Consider the following 16,973-nt stretch of genomic DNA (forward strand, 5'->3'; position numbering starts at 1 on the left):
ATAAATGTTAGTGAAGTTAGTAAAAGTTAGATTACAGAAATATAATTCAGGTGGTATAACCGACCATATATAACTTAAATAACATAAATATAAATGTTAGTAGTCCAAAATTTGATATATTCGAGTCTGAAAATTATTAATAATTTCATACCTTGATTAGTGATTCGTGATCGTTTGAGATATCTTTTAATTACACTAAGCTTTTCGTGCTGATAACGTGTTATAATTCAGTAGGCTTATAACTACCTTTAGTGGTTCTTGACTGTAGAAGGTATATAGAGATAGAGATACTGTAAAACGGAGAAAACAAAGGTTAAACAAAAGGTATGAGTAATTGGTTTTTTATTTATAGAAAAATGTACAATGAGAGTTTGGTGGCATTTGGAATCTAGAGAGAGAGAGTGTTTTTGTTAACCAAAAAATACATCCCATAAACTCTAACTCAACACACCTATTTATACTCAAAAAAATATACTATGCAATATCTATAATAATAATAAAATTATCATCCAATTATTACTTTTATAACAATCAGTATTTTTTCTTATTTTTTCTTTAACCCTTATTATTAATAAAACCTCTTAAAAATAATTCTAAAAAAAATTGTTTTATGACATCATCTACCTTGCTTCTCCTTTTTTCTTTTTCTTTTTGAATTTTCTTTTACAAAGGAAAATGCATGTTTATGACATTATGCAATTAGGCTAATTAGGCTTTTATAAGAAGCTTAGGGATGAGTGTAAAATCAAAAGGATTTATTGGAATTGAAAGATTTCAACAATTGGGTTCTTTAGGGTTTTTTTGAATTTGAAATCTGAGAGAAAAATTTAAGAGCCAGGAGAGGGTTTTCGTCAGTCACGCGTGGGAGATATTGTGCATGTCGAGAAATAAAGCCTGTGGACAGGGTTGCGCGTGCATTTTTTTTTATCAGTATTTTATCAGTATTTTTTCTTATTTTTTCTTTAACCCTTATTATTAATAAAACCTCTTAAAAATAATTCTAAAAGAAATTGTTTTATGACATCATCTACCTTGCTTCTCCTTTTTTCTTTTTCTTTTTGAATTTTCTTTTACAAAGGAAAATGCATGTTTATGACATCATGCAATTAGGCTTTTATAAGAATGTAATAGAATAGATGGGACTAAATTCTATATATTATTAACATGTGAACTAATCATCCCAACTGGTTGTGTTACATATGTGACGTCTTGTAAGTTTCATTTTTATCATATCATTTTGTATACGATATCCAGTTGTATTTTTTTCGTCATCGTGCCACATTTCAAGTGGATTTATCAATAACACCCATATATATTGAATATACTTCAAACGTGAAGTAGCATTAACTACACATGATTTTGGAAGAAATCAAACATGTTTGTTTAACTTTGTCCTGCCTCCTTGGCAAACAATTTGATGAGAAAAGCAATGCATTTCTTTGATGTTTTGAAGCAGGTAAAATAAATAAAATTTGAAAGAGAGAAAAGCAATTTGTAGAATTCCCACATCGGTTGAAAGATAAAACGTGGAAGAAATAAGAATAGTATAAAAGTAGATGGAGGGAGTTGGATTACATACTTACCTGGATGGGGTCAATAGGTGATCAAGAATGTTCATGACCTAGGTCAATGACCTTCATTGCACTTCGAAGGGGTGCTGTCCTAAGGTCGGTCCAAGTGGTCGAGCCTACATCATAATTTGTGCCAGTGAGGGCCAGCGTTCGCGCGGCCCTTGCCCAATGTTTCAGTTTAAACTTTGTTTTTATCAAGTTATACTTAACATCTTCCAACTCCATATAGCCAACTCCATATAGCTAATGAACAGGCGTATTCTAATAGAGTTTGTCCTTTTTTATAGACAGGATGTTGGTATTAGTTGTCCAATGCCTGGCAAAATGTACGGGTCTAGTTTGTGTCACTTATATAATCAGGCCTGGCAAAATGGGTCAAGTAGGGTCTAATGTCATTTATACAATCAGGCCTGGCAGAATGGTTGGATCAAGTAGGGTCTAAATTGGGTCATGTATATTATCAGGCCGAAGGGGTTTGGTCCAGCTCATGTGGGGTCATAATGAAGGTCTTGTGCAGTGATGCGGTCACAATCAAAACCTCATTCGAGTATCAACATTTAATATGTCCATAGTTAACTATCAGATGCGGTCACAATCTAACCTCATTCGAGTATCAACATTTAATATGTCTATAGTTAACTATCAGTGAACTTAGCTTTCTTCATGGTACTTATCTAGTATGGACATTGTATCTACTTCTATGTTGGTGTATGGCTTGTCTGGTTATATACGTTGTTTTTTTTTAACGGGAAGTTTTGCATCAATGTATCATTTATTTCAACGACACTCATCATTTGCACACACACACGTTCGGGAGAAAACCTGAATCGCATTACAGGAACCCGATCCTTTAACCATCCCGAGGGGCAGACGGACCGGTTTGAATCTTGAATGGATCCGGGAGAAAACCCCCTTGGGGTCAATCTGGATATCTATATTTCAGGCAAATTAATTAATAGGATGGGCAGAGCGAGGCTCGAACCCATGACCTAACCCTCAGCCCCAACACACAAGGTGAGGGGATGCCGTTGAAACAATGCTTCGTTGGCTGGTTATATACGTTGTTACTCGTATTACATCTTTCATCTTCCGATTTCAGAAATGAGAACAATACAGAACTTGACCACACTGTTTTACAACACACCGATCACTGTCTGTTCTCTACTTTTACAACACACAAACGTAAAGTAGTATTAAACGATGTAGTTAGCTTTTGTTTGTTCGAGAAATTAAAATTTATTGTTATGAAGTGTTGGTTTTCAACGAGTTTTGTATTTTGCAATAGTTCGAGTTGTATTGAGAGGCTCTTTCCTTTTTTCAGAATTTGTAATTGTTTCCATTTGCCTCTACTAAAGAATGGATGCCCGATTCCGTGTCTTCTAAAAACAAACCAATTTTCATATTAAGTGACAAAAACATCAATTTTAATTACTGAATTTAAAATTGTACAGATGCAGATCATTAATCCTCTTAGCTTCAATTGTTAATCAATAGATGGATGAATTTAGCATTCAAACGGTTAGATTTGATACAATCTTATAACACTAAAGATCTTTTTGATCTATTTTTATGTATATAATTTCTGTTTTTTGCACAACTTAAAAAATGAATTGCTGAAGTTTTTTTTTGCAGGAAATGAAAATAACTCTATTGCTTCCTTGTAAGACAACTTGTTATTGTTACCCATATTTATATATAATACAAGGGAGTATAAAAACAAAAGAATTCATTAAGAGTTTAAAAAATATACTACGTACTAAATTGTTTTAGTTTACGTACAGGCGAACACACAGACAAACAATAACTGCAGATCATGTAGAATCGCATAGTTCATTCCAATCGCCTCCATTTCTTCATCCATATGTGTGTCGTCACTCATTTCCCGTTTTGCTCTTTAGGACTAAAACAACAACCAGCAAGTAGCAAAATCTTTCTAATCATGTAGATAACAAATAAGTTATACAGCAAACCACAAATTTTCTCAAGGTTTCCATGGAGCTGGCGGTGGTGGCGGAGTTGGAAACATAGGCGGCACTGCTGAAAAAATCGTGTTTTTATCAATCTTAGTTGTTTTGTCACCTGAAAGAGCCACCAGGGCGGCAACTAAACCAGCGTTTCCGGCAATAGTTGGCTCGGTGTAGTTGTAGTTTGTACGCACATCGTGGAAACCATCACGTCTGTCGGGTCCTGCAACCATTGCCCCGATAACGGTGTGGGGGTTTGGTTTTTTAGAGTCTCTCCACTTATATCCTCCTTTACAGTTATACTTGATTTTATTCTTGGGGATCGATGCACCTCTATGGTGCACGTGTTTTGGGTAGTGAGTGCCATAACCCACAACATAACTCATCTTTCTTGGGTTCTTGCCAAGAATGTAGTCAATCTGTACAGTTAAACAAACATATAAGTGAATTGCTATAGGTGGCAAGATGGGCGGGTTGAATAACAGATCAAAACAAGCTGGTGTGGCCCGAATATCATTAATCAAATTCTTTTAGTTAGTGTTTCTTTAATTTGACATTTTGACCCGTAAAGCAAAACCCAAATTGACCCATTTATAAGTATATGGGCTGCAATTCATTTACAAGTCTAGCTAAGCTTATGCATACCTGAGTCTCCGCAAATTTACGTAGCTCATTGGTTGAGTAGAAGTTGGGCCCACAATACCAGCCAGGAGTGTCGGCAGCATCTAGATAGTCACTATAAAGGGTGGCTAAAAATGCAGCATTGACTACATACTGAAGAGGCTGAGGTCTACCATGGTTTAACTGTATCAACCCTCCTGCAATGCAACGGAAACTTAGTTGCATTATTCACAATATTTATGCCAAATTCCTCCTTTCACGTGAAATTATTTATAAAACTTTAAATCTGAAAGTTTTATATAATTTGTTTACCTCTTGTTCTGTTGAAGCTATTGAAGTATGGAAGGTATGAACACATGATTATACTTGTTTGGTTATGAAACGTCTTCAATGTTTCTTCATATGGATAACCAGGGCTCAAAAACAATCTCAATCTAGTAAGTAGTACCTAATAAAAGAATAAAATTGTTAGCAAAGTATTATAATATAAACATTATGATTTTTTTATAAACTCATGACCTTAATTGATCAACTTACTTGAGCACCAGTAAGCTTATTATCCCAGCTAAGAACACCATAGTCTGGACCACCCCAAAATGCACCAGCATGTTTAGCAAGTTTTGGGTGACTCGCAAGGTAAAGATAAGACGAATTTCCAGTTGCATAATACATCCAAGCGCCACCCCAAACAAACTCATCCCAATACATACTCGAATTATAAAACGTTGCAGCGTCTGAGCCACCGGCGCTATAAAGCCCACGTTGATCTCTAGCAAATTTCCATAAAGTTGCAGCTCCATGTACAAGTTTCTTTGAATATGCCTTGTTGTCCTTAAAAACAATTGATGCTGATGCTAAAGCTGCAGCCATTTCTGCAGCAAGATCAGAGCAACTAGAGCATTCGGTTACAGGACGAGGGTAATCGATGTCTTCTGGTCGCATCCAACAAGTATGATCGTTCGGATCACTGGTCCCACCTGACGTGTCACCTTTTCCAACCTGCCAGCCCATAAATATAATCCAGATGATTACAATGGTAAATACTGGGTTCAGACAGTATATTCAAAACACTTCATTTCACAGTTCGGATCATCTTTAAAAAAAGGAGGCAAACGGTTATGGGTACAATTGACCTACTATATATATATATTTTTTTTAATTACTACTGAGATTGACAGTAAAAAAATTAATTAATCTAATCAACAGACTTATTATTTATTGATAAAATAACACTCCAGTCAAGATCAATAGTATTAAACTAATTAAGATGGTAATATAGGTCAAACTAATAGATGCTTCAATTATTATAATAGTAAATTTTTAATAATATTTAATCAGTTATTTATTGTTTATGGAAGGAAAAAGGACAAAAGTTGTTAACAGGTCAACACAACCAGATCCAAGCTGTTCTGATAATCACATTGATGAAGACATATTTAGTTTTTAACTTGACTAAGAAAAATGCCCAAATTGACCAAGGTTTCTCCATTTGGGCCAAATTTGGCCCTTCTATTTCAGGCATTTAATTCATTATAACATTAAATCAAACTGCCTTATCAAGTCTACTTATCTACCTGCGCCACGAGTTGGTTTATGGTATCAGCAGTCGAATTGAAGGTCTTAAGAAAGTAATCAGTGCCCCATTTAATAATCTCTTTAACATGGTTGAGTTCTCCTGCAGCTTCATACTTAGCACTGTATTCGATCACACTCCAACTCAACATGGTCATCGCAAAAGCTTTCGGGAAATGGAACTTTATTGCGTCTCCAGCGTCATAATACCCGCCCACAAGATCTTTCATAACAGCCCCTGATTTGTCTAATTTTCCATCATTCAAACATGAGTTACCCCTCCATGATACATTGTTATGCTTTGGGAGTTTTCCAGCTGCATAGATTACTCATTTGTTAGCAATTCAACTTTTTCATTATTTGATACTCCATAATTTAATATTATGACAATATAAAACATACCTAAAATAGGATAACTTACAAGATAATAAGCTGGATATATTTAAAACTAATCACAAATCCAACAACATTTGTATAAATCTTATAATCATTTAAAACTAAATAACTATAAACTCCAAAGAAAGCAATTAGCTTTCTGCATCCCATGTAAAATTACAGACAAATTTAACACTAGCCTGCAAAAAATGATTAATTTTATGCATAAACCTTGACAAATCTTGCAAGACTCCCAAAAAAATTGCTTTTTTTACATCCAAAATTCTAACTTTTTATGATCACCTAAGCAAGATCCAAACAATAAACAAAAGTAACCAAAAAAAACATTTTAAATAAAATAAAATAAAAAAATACTTACATTTTTGTGCGTTAAAAAACATGAGAGCTTTATGAAGGGCAACAGTATAATTATCAGCAGGAGGTGGATGTTTATGATGTCTAGGAACAGTTTTAACAATCAATGTAACAAATCCAGCAATAAACCCAGCTGCAAACAGGATCCCAACCGTCCAAATAAAGATCTGACGGCTGACAACAATACAACCAAGATCCACATATCTTTTCTTCTTTTGTTCACCAGGACCTAACAACCAGCTTTGTTGCGTTTCATCTAATCGACGTGATAACGACGCTTTATCAAAATCGTTAAAGTTCCGGCTCCGATCATCGTCGGTGGCCGAATCAGCCGTGTGTATTTCTAACGGCCCGCCCCATGGATCTCTTCCGTACATACTCATTGTTAGTTAATTTGGGGAATTAGGGTTTTGAAAACCTAATTTGTGAAGTGGAAGCAGGTTTGTTGATGAAGACAGTGGGTGTTTATTGGACTGTAAAGTGAGGACAGTGGATATATAATGTAGTGGGATTTGCTGTTTTATTCCTTTTATTAATTTTTTTTGTTAGGTATAAGTACCGGAGATAGGAGATGACACACTAGTTTTTAATCCATTACACCTAATTATCTATTTTACTCTTAATTATAATTTTAATAATTATATAAATTAAACTCTCTAGGGCATAACTGTAATTTTAGGAGACAAAAGTGTATTTGAATAAAAAAGTGGTGTGTATATATAGGGAGTAATATAATAGTATTGGCTATGGCTATGGCTATGTCTGAATTATTATATACGGTATAATTGTCTTTTTTATATTTTATATGTTGAATTTGATTTGATATTACAGTATGTTTTTAGGGTATAATTGTTATTTTTAATTTTTATTGTGTTTTTAAGTTTGTATACACGTTTGAGAGTTAATTCTGAGTTGCATTAAGTTGACTTGTTCAGTTGTTTGGGTGTCATCATATTGGTGAATTTAGAAGTGGTTGGTTGAAAATCTAAGGTACTTGATTTAATGATCGGTATATAAGTATTTCAATTCAACTTAAAAATTAAAAATGTAAACTCTGACTTCATTTTAAAAAATTTATTTATTCAATTAAATAAATAAGTTTTTAGGTAAATCATGAACTGAAAAATTAAGTTTAAAAGTTTTATTGACTCATGCTTGTCAATCTAGAGAATTTTTAAGTTTTTATAAAATGTATAAATTTATTTGATTTTATAAATTTTAAAAGTTTTGAAACTCTATTTTTTTAATTAGATCAATAAGTTTCATAAATTTTTATAAAATTATCTGATTTTGTAATTTTTATACATTTTAATGACTCATACTTTTTATGGTTAGAAGTAATTACTTGTCATTTTATAAATTTATAATCTTACTCAACCTTATTTTTTAGTGGTTTATAAACTTTATTTCGGATTAAAAAATTTCAGTAAGTATGAGTTTTTTTATGATTTTATATGTTTTAAGTAAATCTATAAATTTATAATTTTTTAAAATCATAAAACTCATATTAACCAGTATAATTAACACTTATTTTACTATATTTTTTTGCCTACTAAGTTAAATTAGTATAATACAATTTAAATGTTAATTACATTTTTTTTTAAAAATTTCGGGTCAATAAATTTAAGTATTCAAACTGACTCATAAAACAAGTTGGCCAGTTCTATGGTAACGAGTTTGTTGGTCATAAATCTCCATTCGAAACTATTTATTTTCTAGTCGATTTCATGTTATTTTGCAAAAGTGATACATATGCTTTGTTATATCTATTTCATTAAATTTTATTATTGTTAATTACTCTCTAATTAAGTATTCGAATTTTATAATGAAAACAAATGAAAATAGTTTTTATTATTGTATTTATATTTATATTTATTTATTAATTATTACAACTTATATTATTATTATTATTATTATTATTATTATTATTATTATTATTATTATTATTATTATTATTATTATTATTATTATTATTATTATTATTACATTTTAAGAAAGACTTTAGACTTCGAATTAACTGTGATTTAGGTATTAACGTATCCAGCATTAAATTGTAGTTTCATTTATGTTTAAAAAAATTAGTAAGGTTTTAAATTATGTATTCAACTAGGGGTTGCATAAATCGAAATAAAACTCGATGATCAGACTAAACTGGACCGTAACCGGGCAATTCCAAGGAGCTTGGTACTGTTCATGGTCCTTATTTTTCTACTTTTTCTCTTCAATACGGGACAGGTCACCGAAAAAAATAAAAACGGACCTGATCGAAATATTTACAGCATGTAGATCTAAGTTGTTCCCTTTTTCCTTCTCTTTTAATAATCATTGGATAGATCTTTATGTCTATAATTTATATAATTAATTAATCTTATTTTGTTTAGTCTTGTTCTTGAATTTTTTAAATAATCAATGCATATAATATTGTTCACAAAAAAAACTTTCCTTTGCTAACTTTATTATAATGAACAAGAATAAACGTCTTTCACTCAAATTTATTGAATTGTTTGAATTTTTATGTATAAGATCTATAGACGGGGTTAACCATTTGGTTCTTGGAAATCCTACAAGATCTTTTTGTTCCTTTTTCTGTGACAGATGGTTAGAAGTCGTAACAAGATTGCCGTATTAGAAGGTGCGGCTGGATCACCTGAACTGATGGCTCACTTTTTCTAAGTAATGGGGAAGAGGACCGTCCAACTATTATCTTGTTTCGGTTGATATAACTAGGGACTTATAATGTACCAACAAAGACACCAAAACAAATATGCGTTGACTATTACGGAGTACAACTACTAATGATTAACGTTCAAGTGAAATGTTATGATTATGAATTACAAGTGTATGAATTATAAGTATTTAACTTTAATCATTCGCGGTGAGGTAGATTAAGTATTGCTTAAATTAGAAGACTCATCATCCCAATATCCTTTGCCCCCCTATCATGTACCATCCAACATGCTTTGCTTTATAATCCCTCAAGTGAGATGCGTTGCTTAGTTGCTTTCTTTACCAAAATAATACGTAGTAATAATTATTCTTCTTATTATTTACAGTATTTATATTTTTATTATATTTATTATTACTCGTATTGTTGTTGATGAGCCATTTGCTGGGTTGTTTTTAGAAAAGGAAAAAATTTATTAGTAAAAAATTTGCTTGGTTGTTTCCTTTTCCAATAATGGTCCAGTGGTCCAAATATATTCATATGTAACACCGGAATTGCAAAAAAGTGCTTGAATCAAATTATCCCAGCACATACATCCCATAAGACATCGGATAAACTGAATTTTTTATACCTTACAAGTTGAGAACAACCATTATTTGCACCACTATAGACTATAATTGCATATGATTAGTTGTGGGATAAGCAACGCGTTATCCAATGACATTGACATGGTCACAAGGCATATTACACAGAATGGTTCTTACCACGTAAAGGCTCAATGAAAATCATACACAAATTAAAAGTCCTCCTTAGAACGTAAAGGCTCTATGTGATGTTTGAAAGACTAAAGCAAGAATGTTTTAGGTACCCGAATAATCTTTCGGGGACAACAATCCCAATTAAGATCTAAGTAAACAGGCCCTTATGCGAATAAGAAAGCATAACAAAGCAAACCGGCTGCCGGACACAAGGCAACATGTTATCCAATGATATTGACATGGTCACAAGGCAAATTCCAAAGAATGGTTCTTAGCAGGTAAAGGCTCAACGAAAATCATACACAAAATGAGTAATAACTAAACAAATGTAAACAAATAAACATCATCTTAGTCCTTAGAACGTAAAGGCACCTATGTGATATGGTTCAGTGGGTCACTCCAATGTTTAGGTATTGGGAGGGGGGAAAGGTCTCGAGTTCGAGTCCCCTTTCCTTAAAAATACCAGTAGAATTATTCCGATAAACCGGGTTGCCCCATGAAAGGTTTTACAGACCATATTCAGGATTCGGGTCTGACCCGCCTGCCCCTCGGAATGGTTTAAGGTTCGGATCTTTGTAATATGGTTTGGTTTTCCTTCCGAAAGCGCATGTATGCGTGGCAAATGAAAGTATTCGATGCCAACTATATATATTGCCTTTAAGAAAAAGGCTCCTATCAATGTGATGTTTGAAAGACTAAAGCAAGAATGTTTTGGGTACCCAGATACAGCCAAGAGCCCAAGAGTACATATGGCCCATCCAACCAGCCCAATATCACATAACACCCATTTTGCCAATTGTGAATCAAATGGACCAAGCTTGGAGCATTCATACACGATCAGATTTTGATCAAGTATATTGAACCACATTGCTAAATCGGGCAACAATTACTGGATCATTGTCAAGAATAATAAAACCCATAAATAAACATCTTAACCTAAATTTATTCCACAATAACTTTAATTTCCGTTCTTAATCAATCATAACTACTACTCAAATACTAGTTCCAATTCCAATATCCAATAAAGATTATAAAACGGAACCTTTTCTCCCACACAAATTTCACTATTGGGGCTGTGCACTTGTTACTTGCTTACAAATTACGGTCTACTTCTCAAAAGTTAAACAAATGTGATTAGTCAAAGGACATGTCTAACTTTCAATAGACAAAAAAATAAACATTTTTTCATAAACATCTCTCTTGACCAATATGATTTGTACTAAAGTTTACAAACTACACTTAAATCTTTCAATACACAATGTACCATCTAACTGAACTTGCAATTTCAAACTGTCAAAACCATTTACTCGAAAGTTTATCAGCGACGACTCTTCTTTTGATGGGCTTCTTGAGAGGCTTAATCTGTTCTCCACCGGTTGTTGGGCGGAGAAGGCCCTCTTTGACGACTTCATGAAACTCCATGACTTTTATCCTTCGTTTCTTCTTTGCGTTTTCTGCATCCTTATAACATGCCTGCAACTTTCTCTTTGTTGCTTCTATCTTCTCTTCGATACTACTCCCAAATTCCAACTTCGTTTCCATTATAATAATGTTTCTTTTTCCTGACTTAGTTTCGACTTTTCTCTCAACATTCACGCTCGATGGCTTCACTTGTTTGGATGTTAATGTCGTAACAACATTTGTTTCTTTTTTTGTCAATTCATCCACCATACTTTTCCATTTATTTACGAGCGTCTTTGCAATCTCACCAACATCTTTCGACGCATGTTTTTTAAGAACATTAACTGTTTTCCCAATTCCCGTTGTCTGAAGTTTTTTCACAGATAACTCCATGCTTTGAAGCTTTGTTAACAAGTCACACAATACCAATACACTTTCGACTCTGCTTTTTTCAAGAATCCGTTTGATCCTCAAAACCTCATCATCAACTCCATTATTACTACTAATGTAAACGGTACTAGCAGTAACCCCTTTATTTGAATTCTGCAAATCACGTTTCAACTCTTCCATTATCCAAACTCTATCAAGGTTTCTTTGAATCTTTGTGATGATTTTGATCGGACGTACATACACTTTGAGCAAGAACGGTTGGAACTTGGGAGCCAAGTACAAGTGTTTGTTTGTATGTTTGTTTAAAATTATAATAAGGGTTTAGTGGTATATATAAGATGTATGTATTTAGGTTAACTTAAGATTAAGATTGAGGCGGTTGGTCCGAATCTATTATTAAGGATTTGTTTCCTAATTCCAATTTGTTTCCAATTTTACGAGAAGATATTTACTTATGTGCGTAGTGCTCAAGTTTTTTATATCAAAATAAATACTCCGTATATATTTTACCTGTCTCATTATTAAATTATTATTATTTTTATATTATTATTATTATTATTATATTATGAAATTATAATAAAGGTTTGTGGGATATATAAGATGTATTTAGGTTAACTTAATTAAGATTAAGATTGAGGCGGTTGGTCCAAATCTATTAAGCATTTGTTTCCAATTTGATTTCTTAAAATAAATCTTGCAATACACTCGCTCGGAATCTTTTGATCCACGTTAATTTTACAGAATTGTTATTTACTTACGTGAGTAGTGCTTAAATTTATCTCAAAATAAATATGTACTCAGTATTTTTTTTTTTTTTTTGCATAACCTACCACAAACTGCTGCCTAAAAAATCCTGATCAATTCGAAGGCATGACTGCTAAAAAAACCTCATCCTCATTGCCCTTGCAACGCGATTTGTGAAAGACGATCTTGGGTGAATTTCAAGATCGGAGGAATATCAATGTGTGCAATGTTGTCACCCAGGGGAATCGAACTCCCGAACTTACAACATATAACAAAGAGGTATGAGTCATTACAAATGGATTAACAACACAATGATAAAAATAAATAAATTTGTATTTACCATCTATTACTCCGTATTAATTATTATTATTGTCATATATTATCAAAAAGAATTCATTTTATTTTTGAACAACAAATAAACACATTTTTTGTCTATAACAGAACTCGAAATCACATTGATGACTGATGAGTTCTCTTGATATCGCTAGAGGTTAGAAACCCTTTTAATAAAAAGTATCATTATAATTCTAATCATTAATATCACAAAGGAGAAAATCTAAAATAAATTTGTGTTGATCAAAACAAAGAGCTTAGTTGAAAGAATGTGAGAAGTTGAGTGTAAAAACGTAACTAGTTGAAGAATGAATATGATTTCATATATTAAATTTTACTTTTATAAAGATAGGTTGTTTCACAAATTTGTATTTCTGAAAAATATAAAAGTCACATAGCTAGAATCAACATCTTTTTTTTTTTTTTTTTTTTTTTTTTTTTTTTTTTTTTGGCAAAGAGAAAATATATTAACTTTGAAACTTACAATACAAGAGCTGGACCATACCAAGCCCTAAACAAAACATACAAAACAACAAACAGCCCACCAGACCTAATACATCAAACAGACTAAAACTCTTATTCGCCCATTGTAGATTTCAAATGCTAGCAGCTTTGATCACAGCTCCAGCTCCAGAACATTTAACTTTCAAAGAAACAAGCTTGAGTCTAATGAACTTTGTAATCACCTCACAAACCTCATCAACAGACCTCTTTTTCTGCTGGAATAACCTAAGATTCCTTTCATGCCAGAGAAAGTATACACAAGCAGCAATCACTAATCTATTAATGATATTCCAAATATTATTAGTGTAAGGATATTGAGCCATATCATCAATAATACTCTGCAGATTATTCGATAACCCTCTATATATCAATTTTGCTTTAATCTTTTTCCATACCTTCAAGCTGAAATCACAGTTAAAAAATAAATGGTTGACAGAGTCTTTCACCCTACCACAGAATGAACACTCCAACTGCTGGTTAATCTTCCATTTATCCCTCCTATCTTGAGTGTTTAACCTGCCTAAGATAGCCATCCATAAAATGATATCATGTTTAGGGTTAAATGCTTTAAACCATACCACATGATGCCACCCCACAACATTATTATTACACTTTAAATCTTTCCAAACCTGATTAACAGAAAAGTCCACCTTAATCCCATCATTCTTGACCCATAACACATGCTCATTACTACCACTGTTATCAATGAACACATGAGGCTTAATTTTGTCTCTCATACCACTAAAAACTTCCAACCCCAACTATCATCATATTTCACATTAACATCCCAAATGCTTCCCCCTTTAAGTTTAATCGAGTTAACCCACTTACCCCATAAAGAGTCTTTATGAGCAATAATTCTCCACAAATGTTTAACAATTAAAGCAACATTCCATTCTTTAAGAGACTTTAAGCCCAAATTGATTTTTAGGCAAACAAACATCCTTCCAAGCTACTCTAGCTTTACCTTTATCAGATTGACTCCACAGAAAACCTTTCAAAATTTTATCAATTTCATCAATCACTCCATTAGGAAGAATATAAATAGCAGCCCAATAGTTTTGCATTGCAGCCAAAACAGATGCTACCAGTTGCAGCCTTCCAGCATAAAAGAGCTTTTTGTTTTACCAGCCATACACCTTTTTCCTCACCTTATCAATTAAGCTGTAACAATCACTTTTGCACAATCATTTTGCCAAAAGAGGCACTCCCAAATACCTCATAGGAAGAGTACCAACTGTAAAAGGCAATAGCTGAGGGATTTTAAATCTGATATCAGTAGGAACACTACCAAAAAATATGGTACTCTTCCCTATGTTAGGCATTAACCCAGACACCTGACTGAATTCATTAAGTGCTTTTTTAATCACACCCACAGAGATAATGTTACCATGACATAAGACAAGAAGATCATCAGCAAAGCACATATGGATTAACTGCATTTGCTTGCATTTGTGGTGATATTTGAATCTTGGATTATCCTTAATGTTTTTAGCCATTATCAAATTGAGTACCTCCTTGACAAGAGAAAAAAGATAAGGAGAAACTGGATCTCCTTGTCTTAAACCTCTTCCACCCTTAAAATAACCAATAATTTCACCATTAATGCAAACTGAAAATGCAGTATTAGTCACACATGTCATGATCCACTTCACCATTTAATCATGGAATCCAAATTTGACTAAAATGTCCTGGAAAAAGTCCCAGTTCACAGTATCATAGGCTTTCTGCAAATCAATTTTCAAGGCACACCTTTTGATACCTTTAGATCTGTTATAGCCCTTCAAAACCTCTTGAGCCACCAAGATATTATCTATAATATATCTACTAGGGATGAAAGCAGATTGACTAACATTGACCAGCTTATTCAAACCATTCTTAATCCTATTAGTAAGAATCTTACTAATGCATTTGTAAATAACATTACAACATGCAATAGGCCTAAAATCTGATACTTTGTTAGGAGTATCAATTTTTGGAATAAGAGCTATTAAAGTAGCATTTATTTCTTTCAGCATCTTACCATTAGTGAAGAACTCCTTAATAGCATCACAGATATCTTGCCCTACCACACTCCAAGCTTTCTTAAAGAATAAAGCTGAGTAGCCATCAGGCCTAGAAGCCTTATTATCATCAATATCAAACAAAGCTCCTTTAATCTCATCATCAGAAATGGGACTGACCATTGCATTAGCTTCTGCAGTATCTAATACCTTAGTGAAAATGACCCCCAATTCATCAATAGGCCTGCAATTACCCTTATCACCCAAAAAACACTTAAATTGATTAACAAATTGCGCAGAACCTGATCACCATCAAATCTCAACCCTTGCTCATCACATATACTATCAATTCTGTTCTTTTATTTCCTTTGCTTTAGAACACTGTGAAAAACCTAGTATACTTATCCCCATCTGACAACCATTGAATTTTTGCCTTTTGTTACAAAACAATTAACTCATCAGCTTTAGCCTTTTCATATTCATTCAATGCGATAACAGCAGCCTTCAATTTTTTTTAAAAGGATTGAGATCAACATCAGCTTGACACTTCTCCACCTTCTTCTTCATATCTTTGACTTTAGAAAAAACATTACCATTATCCCAGGTCAACTTATTGAGACTTTTCTTGAGATGCTTGAGTTTAGTGACCACTTGAAACATTTTATGCCCAGAAATCTGTTCATTCCAGCCCATTGCAACTGTACTAATAAAATCATCCTTAGTAGCCACATGATTCATAAATCTGAATGATTTCTTCTTTCTTTTCAAACCATTAGGGAGAGTAATTACAATGGGACTATGATCAGAAACTATAAAAGGAAGAAACTTCCCATTAGCTTGAGGAAATATGGAAACAAATTCTTCATTACATAAAATCCTATCCAATTTCTTCAAAGTACCACAATTAGGATTTTTAAGAGATTTTGTCCATGTAAAATGAAACCATGTACTCCCTAAATCATCCACCTCAATCTCATTTAAGCACTCATTAAAGTCATTCATTTCATCAGATATAACAGAACTACCATGTAACAGACTGAAACCGGGGCTAGTTGTAAGTTGTCTATTTTGCCCTTAGGGTTTGTGCTTAGTCTTATGTGTTTTTATTTTAATTATTTTATTAGTGTTTTATTATATTTGTGTTGTGACCAGTTTGTGACAAGGGTCCCAGAACAGGTTTGTTTATTTTATTTGGACCTCGTTTGGGTTACTTAATCTTGTGCGAAAGATATCTAGATAACTGGTAAATACCCGTGTGTGATGGGGTATTGTGTTTAACATAAATATATAAGCCTTGACCTGCTCACTTTGTGATGTTTCCAGAAAATTCATTTCACTCTCTCTCTATACCTAACTTCACCATCTTCATCTCAACCCTAAAATCATTGATCTCAAATTGAAGCATAATTTCTGTGTCAAAACGTTCCTTGTGTCATTGTGATTCTAACAAGGTAAGGTTTGTAAGATTTCATGATCAAATCTGTGATTAAATGGGTTTTAAAGTTAGTTTTTGTTAAAATGAGTTTTTGTGTCAATTTGGTATAAATTGATGTTGTTTGGACTTAAATGTTGTGGGTTTATGTCTCAAAACATTTAGTGTAAAAGATGTGTTCGGTTTTGGGGTCTTAAACGATTCCTAGGTCGAGATTTGGTGGTTTGAGCTTGAAACCCGTCACTTTAATGCTGCTGCAACTGCT

The 16,973-nt window shown here is 33.0% G+C and overlaps 3 protein-coding genes and 1 non-coding gene across 4 annotated transcripts; 1 reads left to right on the top strand and 3 right to left on the bottom strand.

Moving 5' to 3' along the window:
• The first annotated feature begins 1,575 nt into the window (after positions 1-1,575).
• Positions 1,576-1,735, top strand: LOC139846316 (U1 spliceosomal RNA). The gene has a single exon (XR_011759038.1). It is a non-coding gene; the product is annotated as a U1 spliceosomal RNA (small nuclear RNA).
• A 1,547-nt stretch (positions 1,736-3,282) lies between these two features.
• LOC139845183 (endoglucanase 25-like) lies at positions 3,283-6,955 on the bottom strand. The gene is made up of 6 exons (XM_071835423.1): positions 6,483-6,955; positions 5,731-6,044; positions 4,694-5,155; positions 4,469-4,604; positions 4,181-4,353; positions 3,283-3,954 (listed from the first exon to the last, which is right to left on the bottom strand). The coding sequence occupies exons 1-6, from the start codon at positions 6,859-6,861 to the stop codon at positions 3,553-3,555; spliced, it is 1,866 nt and encodes a 621-aa protein (XP_071691524.1). The 5' UTR covers positions 6,862-6,955; the 3' UTR covers positions 3,283-3,552.
• A 6,410-nt stretch (positions 6,956-13,365) lies between these two features.
• LOC139842681 (uncharacterized) lies at positions 13,366-14,010 on the bottom strand. The gene has a single exon (XM_071832798.1). The coding sequence runs from the start codon at positions 14,008-14,010 to the stop codon at positions 13,366-13,368; it is 645 nt and encodes a 214-aa protein (XP_071688899.1).
• Positions 14,011-14,931: 921 nt separating this feature from the next.
• On the bottom strand, positions 14,932-16,278 carry LOC139842682 (uncharacterized). The gene is made up of 3 exons (XM_071832799.1): positions 15,832-16,278; positions 15,720-15,778; positions 14,932-15,520 (listed from the first exon to the last, which is right to left on the bottom strand). Exons 1-3 carry the CDS (start codon positions 16,276-16,278, stop codon positions 14,932-14,934), a joined length of 1,095 nt encoding a protein of 364 aa, XP_071688900.1.
• Positions 16,279-16,973: the final 695 nt, after the last annotated feature.

This window comes from Rutidosis leptorrhynchoides, chromosome 4 (genome assembly GCF_046630445.1).
Source record: "Rutidosis leptorrhynchoides isolate AG116_Rl617_1_P2 chromosome 4, CSIRO_AGI_Rlap_v1, whole genome shotgun sequence".
NCBI classification, from domain to species: domain Eukaryota; kingdom Viridiplantae; phylum Streptophyta; class Magnoliopsida; order Asterales; family Asteraceae; genus Rutidosis; species Rutidosis leptorrhynchoides.